We start from the raw sequence: 23,943 nt of genomic DNA, 5'->3' as shown, positions 1-23,943 counted from the left end.
AGCCTATGACAAGATGTGCAACAGCATGCAGTCTCCAGCTAATTAATTAAATGTGTAGATGGCTATTGTCAGGTTTAATGGACTTCACCATGGTCTATAATGCACCATCTATTCAGTGTGACCTACTGAATACTTTTTTTCCCTGGCGTAATATGGAATCAACAAATGAGTGTACAACAAATGAGTCTACTTGTAGATCACAATGGACCATGGGGTGGACGAAGGGGTGGACAGAGTGGCCCGAAACATGGACGGACGCTTTCATCACAGCTGTTTGCAATTATAACACAATGCCTTGGGACAGAGCGGACCTTTCATATTTTACTGCGCATTGTTCCCAAATGACTGTGTCAAATTGATTTCTCTTTTTCATTTCATCCTGCACATTCCTCACACTCTGAGATAAAAACAAAATGTCATACATCTTTAAATTTGAGATGGCGGATAAACGGCAAAATAAAAAACAATCTCTATATATATTAAAGTGATTAAGACAAATATAATAAAGGTGCTACGGGCACCAGATTTTTAATCTGATCTGATTAGGTTTTTGGTTTTAGATTGAGAAACTGATAAATATTTTATGAACATATAGTTTATTAGCAAAATGCTAGATACCGTACATGCAGAAAGTAGGAAGAAAAAAGGAAACAAATCACGCTTTTAAGAGTAGGTGGGTCAGAAAATCTCAAGAGATTCTGTCTGGTTAACTGATATAAAACACTCGAACTCAAGCACATTGAAGGCGTTTCCTCAACGTGTTCCTACAGCTATATTGTTTCTCTGAGATTTATACAGTAACACGCTGCAGGACAACAGAGTTCATTGTGTGGCTAATACGGTTTTAATGGCCTCGCTTCAGACTGATAGATGTCGGTTGCTAAGAAGTACAATGCTTGGCGGTGACTTCAACAATAAAGGGAAATTGCACGTACCCTAGAGATTAAGTCCTGATCTGATGCAGCTCGTGGCACTCAGCATGTTTCTGAACAGCACCTCTGTGCCTCATTATGTAATCTCTATAAAAAGTAAAGCGGCGTACAGCTAAGGCATAATGTTTGGATAATATTAAACTGCATTTGTTTTTAAAGAAACCAAAGTGTCAAACGTGGCGGAATTAATGGAGGATTCGCACCACCTATACTGGATTTCTTTTGCAACAGCATCATGACGTGTTTGAAGAATATCTGTGGTGAGGATGGCGTTGCATGAAACTGTCTGGTGTGTGCACACACAGAATGACACCTTGTTAATGAGCGAGGTCAGAGGAGAATGGCCCAAATTCAAGCTGACAGGAAGGCCACAGTTTCAATATGCACTGGCTACTGCAAAGCAGACAGCAACTCAGTAGCAAACTTCCAGCAGGAACATGCACAGGGCTTGCACTGTTTTAATAAGTAACCATGAATACAGGCTTTAAAATGTATGTGGGCTTTTAAAAAAAAGTCTTATTACACATTTATAATAACATGTTGCGCAATTCATAGAAACATTTCATGCAAGGATTCACATCTTTTCCAGGCATTGAACATAAATACAAACAATGCGTATTTTAAAATTCTTTGGATATATTTTTTAAGAAGTTATATCGGATGCAGTGCATTGCATGTGTTCAGGAATGTCGGATTCATTAACCAATCTCAATTCTTCTGTAAAAATGCCGATAATATAACATTATCCTGAGATTATAAAGATAGAAGCTGGAGTGTTGCCAGATTGAGCTTCTTTAATACAATATTTAGGGGAGAAATTTATTTCAAGAATGGGTATTGATGAACCCAAATCTCATTAATGTTAAGTAAATATCAGATATTTGTACAGTTTTTAGTGTATTTGGGTGCATTTTTGGACTAATTTGAATCTGGCAACACTGCTCATGCCGTTTTGCGCATGTGACATATGGGCGGGAGTTTAAATCCTTCACAACAATGGAGTTTATAAGTTTATAACGTGTGAGATCTCGCAATGAAGATACAGATTCTATCAAGTAATTCTTACTTGTGTTTATCTATTTATTGGCATCTATTATAGCACGTTATAAACTTGAGTTAACTCTGTCTTTAAAGTTCCCTTGTAGCAGACAATGCACACCTCAGAAGCAGTGGGGACACATAATGTTGGGTAAAATGTGAACGTAAAGGCTTAATGGATATATAAAATCTCTGCTGGGCCCTGTTTTCACGAATGAGTTGTCATCTGTGTTAGACTGAGGTACCATTTAGGTTTTACATTTAAAAGCCCTTGAATTTAGATGCACTGAGGGACAGAGGCAGACAGACATAAATGTGTACAGCTCTCCAGTGAGAGCTGTGACTCGTTGGTGACAGGCTGTGGTGAATGCATTATTCACTTTCCCGGGGTTTATGACCCTCACACCACTTACTGCCTGCCATTTTTAGTGCCTTTTTCCCAAATGTTAATGTTAAACCAAGGAACAACGGCCATGTTCTTTTCCGACCAGAACTCTGTGTGCTCACTTCCTTGTGGAATGAACAGTAATTAACGGGATGGAGTTTCATTTTCTGCAGAACCTTTCCCAGAATCTGACATGGTTTACTTAACCAGAAGTGCAAGTTGAAAAGTAAAAGTGCACCTTATTGTTATTGTCCTCACCGCTCAAGTCATTCTGTACCCTCCTTCCCTGACACCCATGGGCTATTAAAGTTGGGAGAAAAAAAGAAAGTTTCCAATATTCCAACTGCATATTCCCAACAAAAGCCCTGCTATTATTAGGTGCATCTAGAAAACAGCGGTGCATTGAAATTGAATTCAAATGACTCTTAATGACTTACAAACCATTTGAACTGCAGACACTGGATTTCCATATAACCATGTGAGCGGAGAAGATAAGTGAGCTCGCAGACAGAATTAATCAGCACTTAAACAGATACAGATCTGCAGTCCACATATTTCTTTTTTCTCTCATGACCTCCATGTCTCATCTCCGCATTTATGGGGTGTGAAAGCCATAGCCGTAGACGTCAATATCCACACCACTTTATCTGCTGTGTTTAACACTCCAGCGCAGAAGAAGCCCAGTGATTTCTGTTCCACTTAAAATGAAGAGGGATTGCAGACTCACTTCACATTTTCATGGTTAAGCAAAACCTTTGACTTTTATATATGGTGACTTTTAAATATGGTGACAGAAACATATGACTAATTATATATTATTATATTATATTTATTGTAAAATCTGTTAACCAGACAAACATATATAGGGATTTGACCTTTTTTTGTCCATCTTCCTGCAGTATCAACACCAAACTTGAGGACGTATTTAGGATGCATTTAAATGTTCTTTTCTGCGATTTTGCTCAAGCCATGAAAAATTAATTGAGACATAATGAACTTGGATTGACAATATCATGAATGAAATGCTTTATTTGGAAGCACTCCGCCCCCCCTCCCCTTTCGACAGGTGTGAGACTTCAGCCTAGCAGCAGCAGCAGCAGTAAGCAGGCACACCGAGGACCTCATGTTCACTTCCCACATATATTGATGTAATAGAATTTAGAACCTGAAGGTAGGTCCTTATTTGAATTGTCTGTTCCTCCTTATATTTCTACACATCCTATTTTACCCTAAACAAGTGAGTTTTCAGTGTCCCAGAGCATTTAAACTGTATTTTTTTTGTTGTTGTTTTATTTTGTAAAAGAATGCATGTCATCAAACCAATGCACAGTTCCCACTTGATACCATTTCTAATAGTTTATGATGATGAGTGGGCACAGAGATCATCACCATATATAGATTTAAAACTTTTTTTTTTTCTGAAACAGATTTCCCGGCTACAGGCGCAATAAGTATATTGCAACCTGCTGAGCAGTATTTAAGGTGAAACAGACAATTTGAATAAGGAGCTACTTCAGCATTGTGTTTTACATTGTGAGCCGGTCAGCCATCTCATCTCCCTCTGCGGTAGTGCAAGCGGGGAACAGACAACCAATCGGTGCCCATGCAATCATGACGACAGGGCAGCAAAACAAAATATTGCCCCACCACGATACCACCCTGGGCAACTGCCCATGCAGCCTCTGGATACAGGTGATAAAAGATGAGTACGCTCTGAACAGCCACACTGATTATTGTTACAATGACATCTGACCTTGAGTGTGATATTTCAGACAGCAAGCAATTAGTTTGTCATTGAAGCTGATGTGTTTGAAGCAGAAATTGTAAGGATCTGAGCGACGGAGAAACTGCAGCTCCATGTACCCAGTCAGCCAAAAACGGATGGAGGAAGGAAAACTGGTGACCCGGTGACTAGGTAACGGGAAACTAAGTGTCATTGATGCATGTGATAAGTGCAGGCTGTAACACTACTGTAGCTAAATCTGCCGAAAAAAAGTTTAAAAGATCTCATCTGTGGTGGAAAACCGAGTCTGATCCATCTAAGTATGGACCTTCTGACTTGCAGGACTTAAAGCATCTGCTAAGAATGGCTTGGGTCCAGATTCCACAGCAGGTCTAGTTCATGCCTCAAGGAATGTTTTTGCTTTGAAAAAGGGGGAGCTTCTCCTCCTTGAAGGGGTCATCTCCCTTCGGATGCTTGGTCGGCACAACGAATCATCAGGTCTGGTGGTCCAAACATTTTACCACCGGATGCCCGTATTAACCCCTAGCTTTGGACTTTAGCAGCAAGAACCTCATGGTCACATGTGTCCTCAGCAGTTTTGGCAGCCGCTCAATATTTGGTAACAATGGGCAGTGGTGGTCTAGCAGTTAAGGAAGCTGCCCCATAATCAGAAGGTTGTAGGTTCAAGTCCAGACCTGTGGAGGTGCCACTGAGCAAAGCACCGTCCCCACACTCTGCTCCCCGGGCGCCTGTCATGGCTGCCCACTGCTCACCAAGGGTGATGGTTAAAAGCAGAGGACACATTTTGTTGTGTCACTGTGTGCTGTGCTGCAGTGATTCACAATGACAATCACTTCAATGTAATTGACTGTCTCTGTTAGTTATGAAGTCTAAGATAAAGCCAATTCATTGCAAGAAACATTTTTGGTATGAGAAAGTGAAATATGTTTTATGAATCTTTTTTTTTTTTACTTTGTTCACTATTGTCATCTTAACAAGCTGCTTCATTAGATGCTCATTAACATGAGTGAATGATAAGAAAGTGTTCAGCATAAACTTCAGGACTGTTGGAAACCGTCCCTATTGTCTCAGTTAAGGTGATGGAGAGGAAGAGTGTGAAGTGCTGCTATCATAGCAAAATCTCCCTGCTTTGGAGATATGCAAATATTCAGCTTTTTGCCTTAAACTTGCTGCCCAATGATGGTAACAGAAGAAGTAAAAGCAAAATTGAAATCTTGACACATCTCTACAAACCTTAACACCAGTGAATCAATATCACAATAAATGTATTTATCAGTATTTCATACTGATTTACAATACAACCCGTAATGCAAATTAGGAATAACAACTAAACAATTTATAAGGGTATAAAGTTTGCCATACCTGACATAGGTCTGTGTGGAAAGAAAAATACCATGATTCTAAAACATGTGATTATTTTTTTTATCCTCCTCACTGGGACAGCATATACCATATGGAGCCTCATTTAGATATAATTCTTTCTCTAAACCTGCTTATCCTGGGGATGCTGGAGCCTCTCACCAATCTTCAGGCACACAGCAGGCTCAACCCCCAGACAGGGCGCCAGTTCATCATAGGGCCAATTTAGCATTGGCAATTCACCTGACATACAGCCTGGGCTGGGATCTGAATCCAGGTCTTTTTTCTGCAAGGCAGCACTACTGTCACCCAGTTCAACTGGACTTCTGCAAGCATCATTAGCCTAATTTACAGTAACCGTGCATGGTTTCTGCTCACTATGCTCACCCTCTGAGGGTGAGGTAACTTTTGTGACACAATTAAAGGTGAGATTTAGATGCACACATACTGAAAAATCACTGAGCGGCGTCAGAGAACTGGGTCATAAAGGGTTCTGCAGCACCCTCGGATGGCTGGCCAAGGAACTGAACGACAATAAATATAAATCAAATAAAATAAAAGGGTTAATGTAATGTTCCTGGTCTTTGGAAAGGTTTTTTTTTCTAGTAGTGTTGAAGGTCAGAATTTCTTCAAAAACAGCAAAACCTAGTCAATCAGCTAAAAGCAGCACTAATATTAAGTGCTGACAAGGTACCTGCTTCAGCATTTCTTGCTATCATTCCCATTCCCTAAATGCCCATTACTCAGTGATATTGATAATATTAAGTGTCATCTATCACCCCCTCGGGATTTACATAAATAGATATTTACAACAAATAGATATATAGACAGGTGATGAAGCCTGTCAGTCATCGGGCTCCTTCCATTAACCTTTTTACATCATAAAGTGTTGTATTCAGGAAGGCAGAAATAACTGCACACAGACAGAAGCTGCTTTCTTGACCTTACTATCTATGTATATCTTGAGGATGTCTTACCTTACACTAACCAAAAAGCCCCACGCTTAGAGCTTCATGCGAGTTTGGAAATGGTGTCCCAAAGACATCTGTTTATTATTGGGAAATCAAGCACATTGTGACTGTTCAAGTAATTTTATAAACATATTCACATATTTAACTTTTAAACCTGTTAAATTAAAGTTATGCCATTAAACATAACTGCATGCACCCAGTGGATGTGTAAACCTGCAATCTTGACTCGTCATCTGACAATTCTGATGACATTTTGCAAGATCAAAACTGAAACCAGTGCAATGCTGACCCACATGCGCACACTAGATATTTCCAGAGACTGAAACAGCAGTGTTGACTGTGAAACACGTGACTCTCGCTGATGCCGGTTGGGTTTAACCTGGATGAACGGGCTGTGCTGACAGACCAGCCACTCTCCTGATGCTCGCTGTCCGGCATGCAGAGTTTCTCTGAGGCATAAAGAGGACACAAGGGATTTTATGCAAATGAATATTCCACTTATTATACCAGTGCTGTGGGTACTTGGCATTCAATGCTGTGTTCAAAGTGTGTTGTATAATCGGACAATTGTATAATTGGGACAGAAAGTCCTCCTGGACTGCAGAAAGCTGAGACTGGGTATATAGAAAAAAGCACTCTGCCTCCTGAGCTATCTACTCGTATGGAGGCAAATTTAACTCCACTTACACAAGATTATGAATCTTTATTATTTCACAAGACATGGGTTGGGGAAATATATATATATTTTTAAAGAGAATTAAATTCATGTCTAAAGAGTTTAAAACAGCCATGATCGCCCATTGTTTTAAGGGCTCATAACATCAAAGCCTCTGCTTCCAGTTCAGGGATCCTGGTTATTATATGTATTTACGACAAACAATATGCTAAAGAAGCTAGAACAAAAGTATATAAATGTTTGTGAAATACTTATCTAATAAAACGTCCCCGTTTAAGACCAGTTTGACATGTAAGAGTGACTTAAACATATAACGCCCCCTGCTGGCAAGAAAAAGGCAACAATACACCTCTTTCCTGGACTAGAGGGAGAGAGAGGACAGATGAGAAGACATGATCCCATGCCAGCACTGAAGCCATTTCTTACAAATCCATATTTTTAATCAAAACAGATATTTACAAAATATTTCTTTTCATAATGAAACTATAAATGTGCTTACAGTCGACCTTACTTTACCACTATTTAAAAAAGCAGAATCCGGTGAACTCAACTGCACTTACACCAGACATTTATAACAAATATTTTAAACAGGCAGGTGAAAAACAACACACAGTAAGGCTACACAACTTTAATTTACAAGTCAAGAATAAAAGCTTGAAAAGTCCTGGTTAAGAGAGCATCCTGTGATACCACAGAACAGCAGGCTGTTGAGTCAGGTTGTGAATGCTGTATGCTTGTCCTGTGTTTAAAATAAAAAAATTAAAAAAACCACACACACACACGGCACATTACAATCAATAAGCAATACAATTTAAGACATCACACTAGACATATGAACGCACCTTGTGGGACCATGAACGTTTGTCCAGAATTATAATTTAATTTGAGGCCATCTACTTCAACTCGCACACAACTGGTACAAACGTTGAAAACCTGCAACAACATAAATGGATAAGCATGAGTTAACCCGCACGAGAGATTATAAACAGAATGCTTGTGAAGGTCAAACTCTGAAGTTCTAGTGAAATGTTATAAAATGTGCACATGTAACGTGGTGGGGTTGCATAAAGGGTCTTGATAAGATAACAGTGACTGTTACCAAAGGCCAGCATACAATCTTGGGTTTTGTAAGCAAACACCCAACACAGGAAAACACGAAACTCTGTGACAGCACAACTCACACAAGTTGTATTGTCGTCCACTTGAAGCGGCTTCTTCATGTATGAACCCAGCAGAAGTTTCCCGTTGGCAAAGGTGCTGCAGACCAGATCTACCTTGTGGCCCATGGCCCTTCCCTCATAGGTGTACCAGTGAAAGTGATCTGGGGTGATCACCTGACCAGCGTCTGTACACAAAGCAAAGTTTCACCGTCAACACACTACGGATTTCACGACGGTGTCGAGTCACTGACCTAAGATCATCACACAGTCAATACAGATGCTCTCAATCACAGACACACTCATGCATGGTGGTAGTAGCCTAGTGGGTAACAAACTCGCCTATGAATCAGAAGACCAAGGTTCAAATCCAAATTACTACCTTCGTGTCCCTGAGCAAGACACTTAACCCTGAGAGACTCCAGGGGGGACTGTCCTTGTAACTACTGATTGTAAGTCGCTTTGGATAAAGGCGTCTGATAAATTCTGTAAATGTAAAATAAAATGTAATGCAGGCAGGCATTATGTTACGTTTGGCAGGGGCGGGCCACAGGTGTCGGAGCCATTTGATGAGGTTTTGCCAGTCTTCAGGAAGCAGAGTGATGGGTCGCAGTGGTGGACCACATATATCTCCTTCGGAAAGAGTAACAGGGATGTCCCTAGATGAGGGAAGTGCTGGAAAAGATGGAGAGAATTAATTCGTTTTCAAAACGGTTTACTTTAAAACGGGCAAGTGACGAGTCTGATCTGGCTTACTGATGTCTTCCGAATCCTCATATGGCTCAAGTTCAATCATTGAAGAGGGTCCACTTCGGAGGCTGGCAGCTCTGTTCAAGCAAACGAAAAGAAAAAAAAAAGTTTGTTTGCAAAAACATTTAAACTTTTATTAAAGCCCAACAGAAAACTAACTTACTCAATGTCTGAAATCCGCCTGTTCGGCATCTTCTGGGTGCATGCAGATGGCCTCACATTCCTTTTAGAAACCCTGCGAGGCAACGTTCCTTGAGGTTCTAAGAAGACGCTGCTTGAATTTTGAATTTCGCAGGGAACGTCATCTTGCTCGAAGCCCCGGCCGCCGCCGAGAACGTCCGTTGGCTCGCTAGACTGGTCTGAGGGATCGTCAAGCGAGTTCAGGAGATTTTTGCGTGCAGAGTCTTTGGCCGCAGTCCTCATCTTTGCAGCGATGGAGGATGGCTTGCCCGAATTCAAAATGGCACCAAATGTAGCCAAGGAGTCCCTCAATCTTCTTGGCACATTAATGTTCTTCCGAAAATCCTGCCTGGACTTCAGTGAGCTATTTTTCTTCTTGCAAGCCTTAGGCATGCTGCTTTTGATTCTCTCCTGACTGCTGCATCGTGGGGATGGCTTATTGTCCCATGGTGGCTGGCTGTCATGCTTATTGCTCAGTCCCTTTCGTTTCCTTTTCTCTGGAACAGGGCTTTGTGTGGGGCTTTCAGGTCCACTGGTATGACACTGCTGATGTTTCTTTGCAGACACATAAACCTTATCGAAAATCTTTGAACCCATCTCGCCTAAGAGCCAAGAAAAGAACAGATAGTCATAAAGCACCAGTTCTGTTAGTTAAAATTAAGTCTAAAATGTATGGTCACAACAGTGCTAAAAACACTTCAAATAAAAAAACTATTGATTATTACCTTGTGTATGCCGGTCTGAGCTCAAGTCCATGGGAATTAGCTGCTCTTGCTCCTCACTGGGCCCATTCTCCTCTTCCTCTTGCAGACTTTGGGTCACTGGAGGTTCAGTAGCCGCTAATTTCTGTTGGTCTTTTCCTGCAGCTGTTTTGGATTTCTTGGTACCATGTCCATTGTCTGTTTTGATTGTCTTTGCCTTGGAATTTTGCTTGCTTTTGGCTTTCTGCTTTCTGGGACCGTCGGTAAAGTTTGCACCAGAATCTGATTTCTTTTCTTTTTTCTTCTTCTTCTCTTTGACAATTTTCTGCTTGGTGGACACTGGCCTTGGTGGGGGACTGTCCTCTGTGAATGGATCTATGTTGATCGCCCACCAAGCTCCAGGTTTATTTCTTTTTCTTTTCCCGAGGACACTTCCTGAAGAATCAGGGTCATAATCACCAGGAACTTCACTGTTTTTAGGAGAATTGGGATTATCTGGTCCCTGTCTGGTCTCCTGACTTCCATTTAGTACATTTTCATCTATAAGAGAAAGAAAACATTTCGATAAATCTCATTTTGTCCAGCACCAATTAACTGCTCATAAAAATATAATCATGGTTGTGCATCTTGAAAATTCCTATCTTCAGATTTTTAGCATTGATTTATGCTAAACCTGCTACACCAAGCCAAAATAATGCATTGATGACATGATCTCACCTGGCAGAGACTGTTCATTTTGTTGACCACAGGACTCATATGTGGGTTCCTCACTCTGTTCTGCTTTCTTTGATACTCGGTGTTTTGACAGCTGAGTAGATCTACCCAAGTCAGCCTTCTTCTCCTTTGATTTCAATGTGGATGCAGCACCTTTAGGATTTTGCGGAATCTTTTTCACACGATCACTGAATTTGGGTTTCGACTTTGCTTGTGCCTCGTGTGGCTCAGAATCAGTAACAGCAGCAGTGTCTGATTTCTTTCTCATGTCGAGTGAAGCCTTTTTGGCCTTGTTGGTAGGCTTGTCACATTTACCTCGTGCATGAGTCTTCTTATTCTTCTGTTTATCTGTGTAAACAGAGACATAACAATATGTTTATCAAGAGAAAAACAATGAGTTATAGATGTCTTAAAGACAACTAAAGATAACCTGCCATGTAAGTAAGGAGGTTCCTGGTCTTCCAGATCTTGTGATGGCACCTCATCTTTTCTCCTGTTGACTGCTGGGTCCTGTGATTTCTCGGCTAGATGGGACGACTGTGACACATTTTGTGTGTAGCCTGTTGCAGAATTAGTTTGAGATGCTATATGTGTATTGCCGGTTCCTTTCTGTTTCTGTCTGCCTCTCCCAGTCTGAGTGGGTTTGGGTTCAGGCTCCTTAGAAGCTGCTTGCTTTTGAGAGTCTCCAGATTTCCCCTGTGGGCAGGGCTTATCACGTGAGTCAGTCTTTCGTGGAATAGAGAACAGCAGAGGTGCCTCATCCTCTAATATCAGGAAGTCATCTTCCACTTCAACGGGAGAGGGGGCTCTTGTGGATGGAGCTGGTTTTCTAAAGCTTAAAATTAAAGATGTGATCAGCATTCACTAAAATATTTAGACTCACATACTGAAATTCACAGTTAAATTTGGGAGACTTTACTCACCCAGCAGTTTTAGGCTGCAATGTTTCCTTAAGTTTCGTCTGAAAAGAAATTTCTTGCATGTCATGAGACGGCCTGGCCTCCGACTCCCGGCTGCCACAGAGGTCTTTTTCAAGAGGTCCTGATTCAACATTTTCCACTATGTCCTTACCTGTCTGCATGCTAAGAAATGGGAAAAAATATTTTAATCAAGCCATCCATTTCACAGCCTTTGTATTTTTATACAACTTATATTAAAATGAGTCCTGGAGTAATACCTCTGTGCATCAGTTCTTTCATCATGTCCATTCAATTGTAGCTTTTTTGGAGGGGACTCCAAGAACTCATCATTGCTTCTGTTGAAGGAAAAGTCTTATAATCAACAGTTGTGACCTTCACTCAACACTGGGATCCATAAATGCCTGACTGTTGAGCGCTTACAGTAAAGGGGATTCCTCTGGGCCTGACGGAGGCTTGTTTGTGTCACCTTTAATTGGGTCCTCATCATCAAGGCCTAGGAGCAATGGCGATACATGGAGTCTTTCATTATCTTCACATGGATGGAGATCCTTGAATGCTACAATGGGACTGGAGGTCTTCAATGGGACATGGCCTTTAAAGGGGATCTCTGTTTAAAAATAATAATTTTTAAAATGCATTTCACTTTAGGCTTAATACTTCTTACAAATCCCTGAAAAAAAACTGTTTTAGTTTACCTACCTTTATCAACCATTTCACTCTCTTCTGTTCCTTCAAGAGGAATTTCTTCACACCCTGAGACCTGAGTTCCCCAGAATTAAGTTATCATTAATTATGATAGACATAACAACCATGCACAAAAATCTCAATAATTAATGCCACTTGCATTCAAGTCTTCTGAACGAGATGGTGTTGGACTGGACAGTGCATCTTCCTTCTGTGCAGGGGATGCATTTCCCTTAGGCAGTGGTGACAACAGGTCCATTTTAGATGGAGACCCTAAAAAGGAAATTATTGCAATACATTGTTAAAATACAGACAAATACAGACAAATAAATGAGGAAGTATATCAACGTGAGTGGTGTTCACATCATAAGACCCACCTATATCGTCAAATACAGCATCAATGTCGCGGAGTGAAATCACGTTATTTACGTTGTACGACCTGAAGAAACAGTAGTGTCATGTAATAAGCATAATTGTGCTGCGTGTCTGCATAAACGTCAGAGCAAAGGGCCTGTTTGGATGAACATTATTTAACGTTACCTTCTTTCATTGGTGAAATATCGGAGTTTCTTTTGCGCCCTCATCTGTAAAAAAAACAAAAACGAAACGTTACAAAATACGGCTTTATTAGTGCGCAAGCCTCTCCTGGTGAAACGAAAGCACAAGCACAGTAGTCAGAAAAACCTCATCATCATCAACAACAACAACAGCAGCAACATAACTTGCGTGCAAGGAACGCGGACAACTTCACAATTTGGATTCCGGGTCCCCTACGCTGGTGGCAAATCAGCCGAATAAGTTTCCAAAAAATGCCGAGGAGCTAAGCAAGCCCCCCCTCGGCCCCTAAAAGAAAAGCACGTACCAGGCCGGACGCTTGCGGATCCATCGCTGTATTTTTTTTTTTACGGCAAAACGGCTGCCGACGCACAAATAAATCAGCCGGTTATCCGCGGTCCCCGCGTTAAAGATTTCCCCGGGATATCCATCGTGCCAGGAAAATAAAAAGAGAGAATTACTCGGCAGACACCTTAATATAAGGGTCGGTGCGCAGGCGCCAGTTAGGAAAATAAAAAAGACATGAAGGTGTAAACAACCGACGCTTCCTGCCGCCAAATTTTCATCACGGCTCCTTCGCGGGTGTGAAAGTGAAAGGAAGGACCGCGCCGTCGATCCGCGACGTCAGCGCGCCCCCTGCTGGCTCGGGAGTCGCAGATCGCCCCCAGCGTGGTGCGTCGAAGCCATAAAACCTGACACGAATTATGAACGATTTTATTTTTTATTGTAAATAAGTCAATCAACATAAAAAAGCAATCGTTGTGGTAGGTGCAAGTCGGGAACAGCACAGCCATCTGTCAACAAAATTAATTTATGCATATAATTGTCATTTAGATTTTTATCTTGCTACACATATGCCAAATTTAAAGCAATCTCCTGTCTAAGGTTCTTACATTTTTTTTAAATATTTAGTAGTTTGCATATTTCAATTACATTACAATTATTACAGTTATTTACAGTTTAATTAATTAATTGCAGTTAACGTGCAACAATTAATCAACGATTGGCAAACATGTACAATAGTGCAAAATCAAAAGTGCAGCAAAAGACACAAGACTTTAGCTAAATATAGCTTTCTGCTTCTTTGCAATCTCCATAGGAGACATGCTGTTTTCAGAAGTTATGTTTGTGTAGAGAGGCTGCTTGAAATGTCTCCAGAGGACCAGAATGAGTCTTGCAGCAAATAACACGCAAGCAAGAGCCAAGAGCACAGCTGGAAAGCAAGAAACATACATTAGTGTGTGTTACCGTGTTACTACCGATTAAAAGTATACCAACATTTCTAAAAAACTGCTGCTTTCCTCACCAGTGAAAAGGCCATTGCGGCTCGGGCCTGCATGATTGTAGTTCTTTGTCATGTTACCCGACAAGGCTATAATTACCACAGGGTAGATGGTAAGGATGTAACGCACATGCTTTTCAAAAACAAAGTTCTCCAGGATAAACCTGCCGGTGAGAAAGAAAAAAAGATGAATTTGGCAAACGATGATGATGATGATTATAATTATTATTAGTCGCAGTAGTAGTTTTAGAAGTATTAATTGTGTTGACATCCTTACCACACACAGGCTTCAACCAGTAGAATAGAGAGAGCCACTGTTCCCGCGTCTGACTGGGACATGCCAGCATCATAGGCCAGCACGATATTTAGGTTGATCAGGGTGGCTATTGTTGTCCATGTCGTATATGTAGCTAATCCATTTTGCACCTGTAACAGGTGGAGAGCAAATGATTATTTTTAGGTTTTTTTTGGCAACTATCTAAGATTTGAAGGACTAAACGGCCCAAATGACTCGCCAAGACACGGATGAGCCAGAGGTCTGCCTTGTGGTATGTGTTGAGCCATGCACCATACGATATCAGTCCGTGGCAGGAGAAGAACAGCGCCACGTAGTTTGTGAAAGCAATCAGTCCCAGAAAAATAAATGCTGCGATCATTTGACTTAGTAAAGAAAAAAAAAAGAAGAAACACTGTATTGTATATTACCATGTTATCACAAAATAATAAAATGGTTATGTACCTATTTCAATTTGTATGAATTTTAATCCTTACATAAGGAAGTTAACTACAGAAAATGAACTGACTTACAGTCGGTCCCACAGCAACAGCCAGGTAAGGTTGAACAACATGTTACAAATCCAGGCAATGAAAAATCCGTAGGGCAGAACGGGAGGCGAGCAGTATATGTAACCATAGCTGTTCCTGAGAAGAAAAATGTGTAAAGCACAGTCACAGTGACGCCTTTTTCGCTTTTTCATGCCTGCGTAAGGAGGACCAAGAGACAGTTCCTATACCGTCTGCAGGTGGTGCTGAGGATGTAGCACAGCATGCCAGTCAACCAGCTGTATATTACACCCCAGATGGAGAAGGTCCATCCAGATGGCGTGATCTGCGTGTTGTACTCATCCGATACATTCGCAGTTTTCCTCAGAAAGGGTGCTGACACACAAACAGTGAAAGTGAAGTGATTGTCATTGTGAAACACACGGTGACACAGTGAAATGTGTCCTCTGCTTTTCACCATTACCCTTGGTGAACAGTGGGCAGCCATGACAGGCGCCCTGGGAGCAGTGTGTGGGGACCTTGGCAGATCACGATTCGAACCAGCAACCTTCTGATCACGGGGTACAACCAAATCAGCCCCACCTTTTTTTAGGCTTTTGATGCTAAGTGACTTACTTTTTAAAGCTTTTTTGCTAATGGATTAACCTTTATTACTGTATAATTATGCAATACATGCCTCATAATTTTACTGACAGCTGTTATAATTTCCTCTCACCTAGTCCTTGTCCAGCAAGTGCATTGAGTAGAACAACCAGGATGTAGACAGTGAGTGACAATCCAAGAACAACCAGATGTGCAGGGCTGTGATTTCCCATTATGGTCTGCTGCAACAATAAAAATAATGATAATGATAATAATAATAAAGCAGTTTATTGCCAACAAGCATCGTTATGATATGACGAGAGAAATCGTTTTTCAGACGTACCGGTATTGCAGGACAAAGTCAGCCTGACTTTGAACCGCTCTGGACAGTGTCGCGGTAATATACGTCCGGCACGTTGTGTAACGCCAATTTAATTAGACGGTTACGAAAACTCGGGAAACGACGCTGATTGGTCGACAGGCGCCGCGTCATCGACCCGGTTACCGTTCAGGTGTGAAACTGTCATCGTTATTATTTTAACGATGTGGATGAAATTCGACAGAATCGACCTTAAGCGTTAAGATCACCGTGAGATTATACACACTAAACACACTACACAAAACACACTACACTTTATTTTACAGGAAACAAGTGTTCTGCACCGATCTAGAGAAGAAGTCTTGAGTCTGGAATGATGTGTTTTATCCCAAGTCCGACACCTGAAGAACTTTATTCACTGTTAGAAAAAGCATTTGATTGATTTTTATCTGAAAACATTTGCACTGATTGCATAAGCAATGAAACTGGCCAAATTCACACCAAAACAGTATCTAATGCATCCATAAATGTGGGTTCGACTACATCGTTATTTGAAACTCTCTCAATTATTATTCATTATGCGGCTGAAAGTTTCTGTTCCGAACAAGGTGGTGTGTAAGCTAAATGTTGGGGTTCCGGACGGTCTCGCTGCTGTCCGGTTTCCCGCACTCGAGCGCCACCTGTGGGTGAGATCTTTACATGGTTAGACGGTGTTGTGTTGGCATTGATAATCATTACCAACTAGAGTCACGCCCATGTCCGCCCATGTGCTTTTTATTAGTTTTATATAAGATATGTCTCTCGACGATCGATATTAGTTTTGAGTCCACTTTATTGATAACACTACAGACATCCTATTTAAATAACAAGCTGACTTTTGCTCTCAGAAAATCGTACAAATGCTCAGGAAAAGGAAAAATGCGGAGAACTAGAGAGAACACGTGACCACAGTGTGACACTGTGGTCACATGACTCTGGCAACCGGAAGGAAGCGAAGCAGCACAGCTAGTTTACTAATAATTTAAATATATATATATATTGACACGGATTGTTACGACCATGGATGAAGAATATTATATTGCACTGTGCGAGGACCCCGTGCAATTCGAAAACGCGTCCAGTGTCAACAATGTGTTTTTCGACGAGGCTAATAAGCAGGTGCGTACATATTTGGACAAACGTCAGCAGGTCCGACAGCTAATAGTTCACGAGGAGTCGTGTTCGTGGCTAAAATGTCACTTAAACGTCTGTCCTTTATATGAAGTTCAGCAGACGTCGTCAGTTCTGACGAAAGGCAACGAAAGTATGGTCACTCACCAGTCACTGTAGGTACTATGCACCTCTGCTGGATAAATGAGAAGTAAAGACCAAGAACTCAAAGGTGCCCAAAAGTGACTGGGGGTACAGTAAAAGATTGTCTAAAGTTTCCCAAGTGCTAGGTATTTCTAATAAAGTGGCTGGAGATTGGTGTGTGTTGTGTTTATTTATTTTTTTAAAGCCACTTTCATCAAATTTAAGACCCGGGGTCATTTTTTTTGCTCGACAGACTCTGCAAGGGCCAGAGGCTCTTCTAAAAAACAGTATTAATTGTATTTTATAATAAATATATTAGTATTTTATTCATTAACTTTCCTTCCAAGACTCATATTCATCTGCTGCAGCAAGCCAACTGGGCAACTGTGATATTTCCGGTTTCATATCTCAGTGCTGCTCGATTTGGGGAAGTCCTATTGCAATTACTGAGATCAATATTGTGATATGTAATATGGTAAATAGCAGTTGTTGGAGTAATTACTAAATAATTTGAACACTGCAAATGTTATTTCCCCAATACTGCTTGTATGTAGCCAGTATTTAGAATAATATTAATAAAATACTTTTTTTTTTTTTTTTGGCAGGTGTTTGCTGTAAGGTCCGGAGGAGCCACAGGAGTTGTGGCCAAAGGACCAGATGACAAGAGCTCAGTGGCCTTCAGGTTCAAACACTTTTCTTGAGAAATGTTCAATTGTGTCTTTTCTTGTGAATGAATTGATATTCTGTAAATGTGATCTGCGTTGCAGAATGGAGGACAAAGGGGAGGTCAAGTGCATCAAGTTTTCTCTTGGAAATAAAATATTAGCAGTTCAGAGAACACCAAAGTCCGTGGTGCGTGAGTGAAATTAGGCCCAAAACCTCCCATCACCTTTGCACGCATACAAATTTGAGGTCAATGAATAAATACAGGCCTGATATGTTCAGTTCAAAGCCAATAGTCTGACCCTTTGTGGCTAAATAATGTTTTTGTCAGTGTGATACACTGCATAGCACAGCACATGGTGCACATAACCAAATGTGTCCCCTGCATTTAACCCCTCACCTTTAGTGAGCAGTGGACAGCCATGACAGGCGCCCAGGGAGCAGTGTGTGTACCTTGATCAAGGGAACTGCAGTGGCACCTTGGCAGTTTGGGTACTAGTCTGCTTCCCTACCCGCTAGTCCACCACTGTTACAATACACAATAATGTATTGACAACCAATCATTTACAATTATTTATTTTTTCCAAAAAGCAGCATTTTCTTTATTTAACTTTTGAGGATGAACTGAAACGTCTGGCCTGTGTGAATTCTAGTGACATCTACTAAAGACTAGTGTCCTTAATACCACACTCTGTCATTCATTCGTTCTTAAAGCTTTTTGTATTGTATTGCATTTATGAAATAGTGAATTACAAGATTGCTTTCCCCCCAGGACTTCAAAAATTTTCTCCCTGATCTTCCACATATTGAATTCTCACAAGAATGTAAGGTATGGAACTGCCTGAAACCTTACCTCCAAAACCATTGCGATGAAACTGTCTGAACTGTAAATGAATTTACCTACAGACGAAGAATGCAGTCATTTTGGGGTTCTGCTGGACAAATTGGAATGAAATCGTTTTCATCACTGACCAGGGAATAGAGTTCTACCAGGTATTCTAGTGTTCAGATGTTTGCATCTCATTGAAGAAACCATTAGTATTAATTTAGAGCATGTTACAGACACATTTTCTTTTGGTTGTTAATCTATGTACCAGCTTGCTTATGTTCTTATTAAGTATGAAAAATATGCTTTACCATGCTGCATACTTAGCAGGGTGGCTCATTTTCTACACAACCCCATGCCAATAACTCATATTCTCATAACTCATATGGGTGGTAGAAGTGGGTAACACACTCGCCTATGAACCAGAAGACCCAGGTTCAAACCCCACTTAGTACCATTGTGTCCCTGAGCAAGACACTTAACCCTAAGTTGCTCCAGGGGGGGGGACTGTCCCTGTAACTACTGATTGTAAGTCGCTCTGGATAAGGACGTCTGATAAATGCTGTAAATGTAATATTCCATAGAAGTTTTAGTGGCATAAAACAGTCTTGGGGTATTACTCATTGGTAATCAAAGTGTCTGTCTTTAAAAATACATGTAGCTTCATTCTTTCTCTGTACATTTGTATACTAATTGTATTTATGGGGGGGAAAAAAAGTTTTTTAAAACCCTGAGATAATTCATGGCAAGTTTACATATACAATTTAGGTTCTTGTTCCAAGCATATAATGCACTTATCAGTCACCAGATTTAGATTTTTCGTCTCTCAGGTTCTGCCTGATAAGCGCAGTCTGAAGCTGCTGAAGAACCAGAGCATCAATGTGAACTGGTACATCTACTCTCCGGAGACTGCTGTTCTTCTGCTCTCCACTACTGTCCAGGGCAATGTGCTGCAGCCCTTCGCCTTCAAAGTCAGTTTGCTTTCTCACGTGGGGTGTGGCTCACCTGCCAAGACATGCTTTGCTTCGACCTTTTTTGACGTAATACATGCATCTCCTGTAATTTCTTAATTAATCCTTGTATGCCTCCTTTCCTGTTAGAATGGGACCATGTCCAAGATGCCCAAATTTGAGATTGAATTGCCAGTAGTGCCAAAACCTGCCAAGCTAAGCTTGTCTGAAAGAGACATCGCCGTCGCTACAATGTAAGCAACATGGTGGTTAATTTTACATACAAGTTACTGCAGATCTGCTTAGTACAGGTAAAACCCATACATCCTCTGTGGACCGTTTATATTCATTATGGTAAGTGCTGGGCAATCATGGTCTACTCGCTGAACGCCATGATCTTACATTATAGCACTTTGTCGAACAGTTTCAGCAATTAAAATGTCCCAACTTCAGTTTAGTTTTTTTAGCTGCAGAGGCGGGACAATGTGGCCATGCTTTACTCTGTTTTTTACACACTTTTCCACCACCCTGTATCCTTCTAAAGCTATGGACAGCTCTATGTCATGTACCTGAAGCATCACACCAGAACCATCAACAGTCCGGGCGCTGAAGTGGTTCTGTATCATCTGCCCAGGTAAACGGAGCACACCCTTGTCTTTAGTTGCTGTATCAGAACTTCAGCATTAAACATTGGGGAAATTGAATTATTAATTATTAATTGTTCAAACACAGGGAGGGTGCTTGTAAGAAAACAAATACACTGAAGCTGAACACCACAGGGAAATTTGCGCTCAATGTGGTGGATAACCTGGTGGTGGTGCATCATCAGAGTTCACTGGTATGTCATATTGTAATGTAGATGTGGTTCGGGGTACACATTAGAAATATTTATTGTGTAGTCAGACTACACAAGAATATTTTAAAGGTCCCCTATTATTATATTTTTGCTTTATTTAGGTCTTACTGGTTCACTAATACTGTATCTGAAATTCCGCTTTGGTGCAGAATTACAGCCACTTTGAGCCCCAGTCACACAATGAGATTTCACCATTTAGATGTAGCTTTAAATGCTAAGGAGGAGGAGAGAGGCGGGCCAGAAGGTGAGTGGCCTATAAAAGTGAACAGGCATTCGTGGAAATTAACCCACTGATTCTCGTGTGATTAAATTAATTTGGGCTCATTTTAGAGCAACTGCAAGGCTTTGCATGTTTTCAAGCTATGACGGTCGGTGTTCCTTATTTAGGGGACGGGTGCGAAATTCTCTGGGTGGACAAAGCATAAGAAACGGGAGGTAACCGTTCTTCTTATGGCGATATAAGGGGCCAAATTCCAGATCCGACTGTCTGAGCTACCGTTGTCTGAACGACGAAGCACACGTTCTAGCCACTCAGGCAAGGGGAACTCAAATTAATATTAATATATATAATAGGGGACCTTTTAATATATAGTTTAAAATAAATAAATACATTTAAACTTTGCTGTAAAATAATTGTGAATGAGAATTTATTTTTTAAGAAAAACCAAAAGCAGAGAATCATTTCATAATAATAATAATCAAAAGAAGTAACTTCTGTGTCCCCAGACATCCTTCATATTTGACATCAAGCTGCGGGAGTCAGACTGCGCAGTGAACGTTCATCAGCCAGTGCTGCCAGCACGCTCCATCCAGCCTTACAGCATTCCTCTGACAGGTACTGACCACCAGGCTCATGATTTGGGGGAAATCATTTGGCTAAACATCCATAAAAATGCCTATTCTTGTTTTTAATCGCATGCGTTTGTGTAACCTCTCTCCTCAGGTCCCACGGCTGCTCCCAGCCAGGCGCCGGTGCCCTGTGAGCTCTGTATCCTACCCACCCTCACCCCCTCCTCAGTGGAGGGATAACTCGGTGTTCAAGCGATGCATGATCAAGAGGAGAAAATAACACGGGACAAAAGAGAATGCTATATCTGAGGCAAATAAGCAGTAATTGATTGGTCATTTGCATCCCAAATTCAGTCTGGTAACATAGGGCTATGCTTGGACAGGGAAGATGGTGGAGAAGAGATAATGTTCACTTGCCTTAACAGTAAAGATTCCTCCACATGGAGTGTGTTCCAGCCTGACATCATTATCAGTGCCAGTGAAGGTAAAATTTTATCTTACGTAACATAGGCTGTGCACGTGATATGTTTTACTATCGGATTAAGGGGATGTATTTATTGGCCTGAACATCACTGAGATGTTCAGTGATGGTCAAAAGTCTATTTTAGTCAATTTTGCATTATATAGCTCAGTTCCATGGCCATGACAAATTATAAACCTTCCTGCAGGATATCTGTGGTACCTTCAGGTGAGGCTGCAGCCAACTCTCAACCTTCTGCCTGACAAGGGGAAGCTAATGGACTTCCTCCTGCGCAGACGTGACTGCAAGATGGTCATCTTGTCTGTGTGCTCACAAAGTAAGAGTGCAGGCTGCGGTTTAAACACAAATGAGCCTTTGCTAATGTACAAACTAATAGTTCTCAGCCTCTCTTGTCGTTTTTATGTTCTCTTCTCAGTGTTGGTTGGGGATGAGAAGGACAGCCTACCAGTTGTGGCGACTGTGTTCGACAAACTCAACCAGGTGTACAAAGACTATCTGGATGCAGAGCAGTCTTATACTGTAGTAAGTACGAACACGTGTGGTTTATAGAGGTAGTAGTTAATAAATTCTATACATTTCTGATATTACCAATATTATATTATTGATTAGAATATTTTTCTTTTTTTACTATTTTTACCCTACAGGCAATGGAGTCCGGTCCAAGTCGGTCCAGCTCTTTACATAAGAGGCCTGTGCGAACGCAGGCGGTCATCGATCAGTCGGACATGTACACTCATGTCCTGTCTGTCTTTTCAGAACGAAAGGTTCTTTATAATATGTTGTTATTTGACAGATTGATGTTTTTTATATATATATATATATATAGGAGGGTTTCCAGACTATTAACACTTGGGTAACAGTGTGTTCACAATTGGGTGTAAAATCTGCCTTACTTATATCTGTCTTCTGTTAAAAGGACGTGTCCCACAAATTCATCATTGCCGTTTTAATGGAATACATTCGCTCTCTCAACCAATTCCAGATTACAGTGCAGGTACTAACGTGTTGGATTTTAAAAAGCAGTTCACACTGTCTCGGTGCAGACAATGGCGTCACGATTAACTCTCGTGTTCCTACAGCACTACTTGTATGAGTTAGTGATAAAGACCCTGGTCCACCACAACCTGTTCTACATGCTCCATCAGTTTCTCCAGTATCACGTGCTTAGCGACTCCAAGCCGCTGGTGAGCTCCTTTTCTCAACTAGTCACCCTACTGAACCAGCTAAATATGGCGCCATATCACATGTGGAACAAAATGTGTGGGATTTTTGCAAAGCCAATTCATAAACATAAGTCAACTGCCTTGACGTGACCTGTTGTGACTGATCTTTGCATTCTGCTCCTTTATCACAGGCCTGTCTGCTGCTGTCTTTGGAAAGCACCTATCCGCCTGCACACCAGCTATCACTAGACATGCTGAAGGTAGTCATGCACATTACCAATCTGTCAGTTGAGACAAGCCATGCATTATGCTCCTCATCAGTTTTACTTTCGTGCTTTATATATGATATTAAACGTTGCAATTAAAATAAAGAAATAATGGATGGGCTGGTGTTCAACGCACCTTTTATATAGATATGATATAATATTATATCAGCTATAATTATGATAATTATGACCATCTCATTGTTTTTGTGTGTGGCACAGAGGCTCTCCACAGCCAATGATGAGATTGTGGAGGTCCTCTTATCCAAGCAACAGGTGCTCGGTGCGCTGCGGTTTGTACGCAGCGTGGGTGGCCATGACAATGTGTCCGCACGGAAGTTTCTAGACGCCGCACGGCAGACAAATAACTCCATGCTCTTCTACACCATTTTCCGTTTCTTCGAACAGAGGAACCTGCGACTACGTGGAAACCCGGGCTTTAACCCAGGTAGAGCGACTCTCATGACATGGGCAATAAGAGCCTAAACTGAGGTTGAGTTGGTGTTAAAGTAATTTCATTTGGTTGGTGGACTGACTGTAGTACCTGACATGATTTGTGGTTACAGGTGAGCACTGTGAGGAACATGTAGCATTCTTCAAGCAGATCTTTGGAGAGCAAGCACTGATGAAGCCAGCTACTGTTTAAATGTGAAGAATAGTGAGATGGCAGTAGGATGAACTAATCCAACATTACTTATACCACTTATAAATACAAAACGTGTATATATTATTTAAATAATTGTGTATAATAAATCTGTATATTTAACCCCAAACTCTTCCCTTGTTCTGGTTAAATTAATGCACGTGAATAATAGAGAGAGAGAAATGGTTCACCCAAATGTTCACAAGATCGTCACACCACAAAAGTCAAACTCAGTTTAACTTGATTGTCTCTTCTAAAGCTACTATCCGAAAGTACAGAACAGA

At 41.1% G+C, this 23,943-nt stretch overlaps 3 protein-coding genes across 7 annotated transcripts; 1 reads left to right on the top strand and 2 right to left on the bottom strand.

The window, feature by feature from the left end:
• Positions 1 to 7,661: 7,661 nt before the first annotated feature.
• LOC114784531 (muscle M-line assembly protein unc-89) lies at positions 7,662 to 13,325 on the bottom strand. Of its 3 annotated transcripts, none has more exons than XM_028969989.1 (17): positions 13,074 to 13,325; positions 12,752 to 12,795; positions 12,589 to 12,650; positions 12,372 to 12,484; positions 12,227 to 12,287; positions 11,948 to 12,134; positions 11,785 to 11,862; positions 11,531 to 11,689; positions 11,042 to 11,442; positions 10,611 to 10,955; positions 9,918 to 10,433; positions 9,176 to 9,794; positions 9,019 to 9,089; positions 8,794 to 8,937; positions 8,287 to 8,450; positions 7,948 to 8,038; positions 7,662 to 7,844 (listed from the first exon to the last, which is right to left on the bottom strand). In XM_028969989.1, the coding sequence occupies exons 1-17, from the start codon at positions 13,095 to 13,097 to the stop codon at positions 7,774 to 7,776; spliced, it is 3,150 nt and encodes a 1,049-aa protein (XP_028825822.1). In that variant the 5' UTR covers positions 13,098 to 13,325; the 3' UTR covers positions 7,662 to 7,773. The 3 variants fall into 3 exon arrangements, with proteins under 3 accessions (XP_028825822.1, XP_028825825.1, XP_028825823.1); XM_028969992.1 differs by having other exon boundaries at positions 11,948 to 12,020; XM_028969990.1 differs by having other exon boundaries at positions 13,239 to 13,309.
• A 143-nt stretch (positions 13,326 to 13,468) lies between these two features.
• On the bottom strand, positions 13,469 to 17,110 carry LOC114769472 (uncharacterized). Of its 3 annotated transcripts, none has more exons than XM_028962518.1 (8): positions 17,050 to 17,110; positions 15,547 to 15,655; positions 15,062 to 15,206; positions 14,856 to 14,969; positions 14,564 to 14,708; positions 14,326 to 14,474; positions 14,073 to 14,212; positions 13,469 to 13,979 (listed from the first exon to the last, which is right to left on the bottom strand). In XM_028962518.1, exons 2-8 carry the CDS (start codon positions 15,644 to 15,646, stop codon positions 13,825 to 13,827), a joined length of 948 nt encoding a protein of 315 aa, XP_028818351.1. In that variant the 5' UTR covers positions 15,647 to 15,655; positions 17,050 to 17,110; the 3' UTR covers positions 13,469 to 13,824. The 3 variants fall into 3 exon arrangements, with proteins under 3 accessions (XP_028818351.1, XP_028818342.1, XP_028818362.1); XM_028962509.1 differs by lacking the exon at positions 17,050 to 17,110 and adding an exon at positions 15,757 to 15,997; XM_028962529.1 differs by lacking the exon at positions 17,050 to 17,110 and adding an exon at positions 15,757 to 15,822 and having other exon boundaries at positions 15,547 to 15,652.
• rmc1 (regulator of MON1-CCZ1) lies at positions 16,700 to 23,789 on the top strand. Its single transcript, XM_028962496.1, has 20 exons — positions 16,700 to 16,890; positions 17,631 to 17,707; positions 17,793 to 17,877; positions 18,461 to 18,517; positions 18,595 to 18,681; positions 19,345 to 19,485; positions 19,615 to 19,718; positions 20,009 to 20,098; positions 20,197 to 20,302; positions 21,047 to 21,155; positions 21,264 to 21,308; positions 21,540 to 21,593; positions 21,778 to 21,906; positions 22,006 to 22,112; positions 22,235 to 22,354; positions 22,507 to 22,584; positions 22,670 to 22,774; positions 22,945 to 23,013; positions 23,239 to 23,464; positions 23,583 to 23,789. Exons 1-20 carry the CDS (start codon positions 16,792 to 16,794, stop codon positions 23,660 to 23,662), a joined length of 1,968 nt encoding a protein of 655 aa, XP_028818329.1. The 5' UTR covers positions 16,700 to 16,791; the 3' UTR covers positions 23,663 to 23,789.
• Positions 23,790 to 23,943: the final 154 nt, after the last annotated feature.

This window comes from Denticeps clupeoides, chromosome 2, assembly GCF_900700375.1.
Source record: "Denticeps clupeoides chromosome 2, fDenClu1.1, whole genome shotgun sequence".
In the NCBI taxonomy this organism is placed as follows: domain Eukaryota; kingdom Metazoa; phylum Chordata; class Actinopteri; order Clupeiformes; family Denticipitidae; genus Denticeps; species Denticeps clupeoides.
This window is presented reverse-complemented; position numbering and strand designations above follow the sequence as displayed.

What these genes read in the sequence shown, in the direction of transcription:
- LOC114784531 (XM_028969989.1), bottom strand. Translation starts at nt 13,097, where the DNA reads ATGGATCCGCAAGCGTCCGGCCTG. An exon ending in GAAAGAACTGATGCACAGAG is followed by an intron (nt 11,690 to 11,784) that starts GTATTACTCCAG and finishes CCCATTTCTTAG; the next exon opens with CATGCAGACAGGTAAGGACA. An exon ending in TGGACGACAATACAACTTGT is followed by an intron (nt 8,039 to 8,286) that starts GTGAGTTGTGCT and finishes ATGTTGTTGCAG; the next exon opens with GTTTTCAACGTTTGTACCAG.
- LOC114769472 (XM_028962518.1), bottom strand. Translation starts at nt 15,646, where the DNA reads ATGGGAAATCACAGCCCTGCACATCTGGTTGTTCTTGGATTGTCACTC. An exon ending in CTCAGCACCACCTGCAGACG is followed by an intron (nt 14,970 to 15,061) that starts GTATAGGAACTG and finishes TTTTCTTCTCAG; the next exon opens with GAACAGCTATGGTTACATAT. An exon ending in CTGGTTGAAGCCTGTGTGTG is followed by an intron (nt 14,213 to 14,325) that starts GTAAGGATGTCA and finishes TCTCACCGGCAG; the next exon opens with GTTTATCCTGGAGAACTTTG.
- rmc1 (XM_028962496.1), top strand. Translation starts at nt 16,792, where the DNA reads ATGGATGAAGAATATTATATTGCACTGTGCGAGGACCCCGTGCAATTC. An exon ending in AATTCTCACAAGAATGTAAG is followed by an intron (nt 18,518 to 18,594) that starts GTATGGAACTGC and finishes ATTTACCTACAG; the next exon opens with ACGAAGAATGCAGTCATTTT. An exon ending in AGGGAATAGAGTTCTACCAG is followed by an intron (nt 18,682 to 19,344) that starts GTATTCTAGTGT and finishes TTCGTCTCTCAG; the next exon opens with GTTCTGCCTGATAAGCGCAG.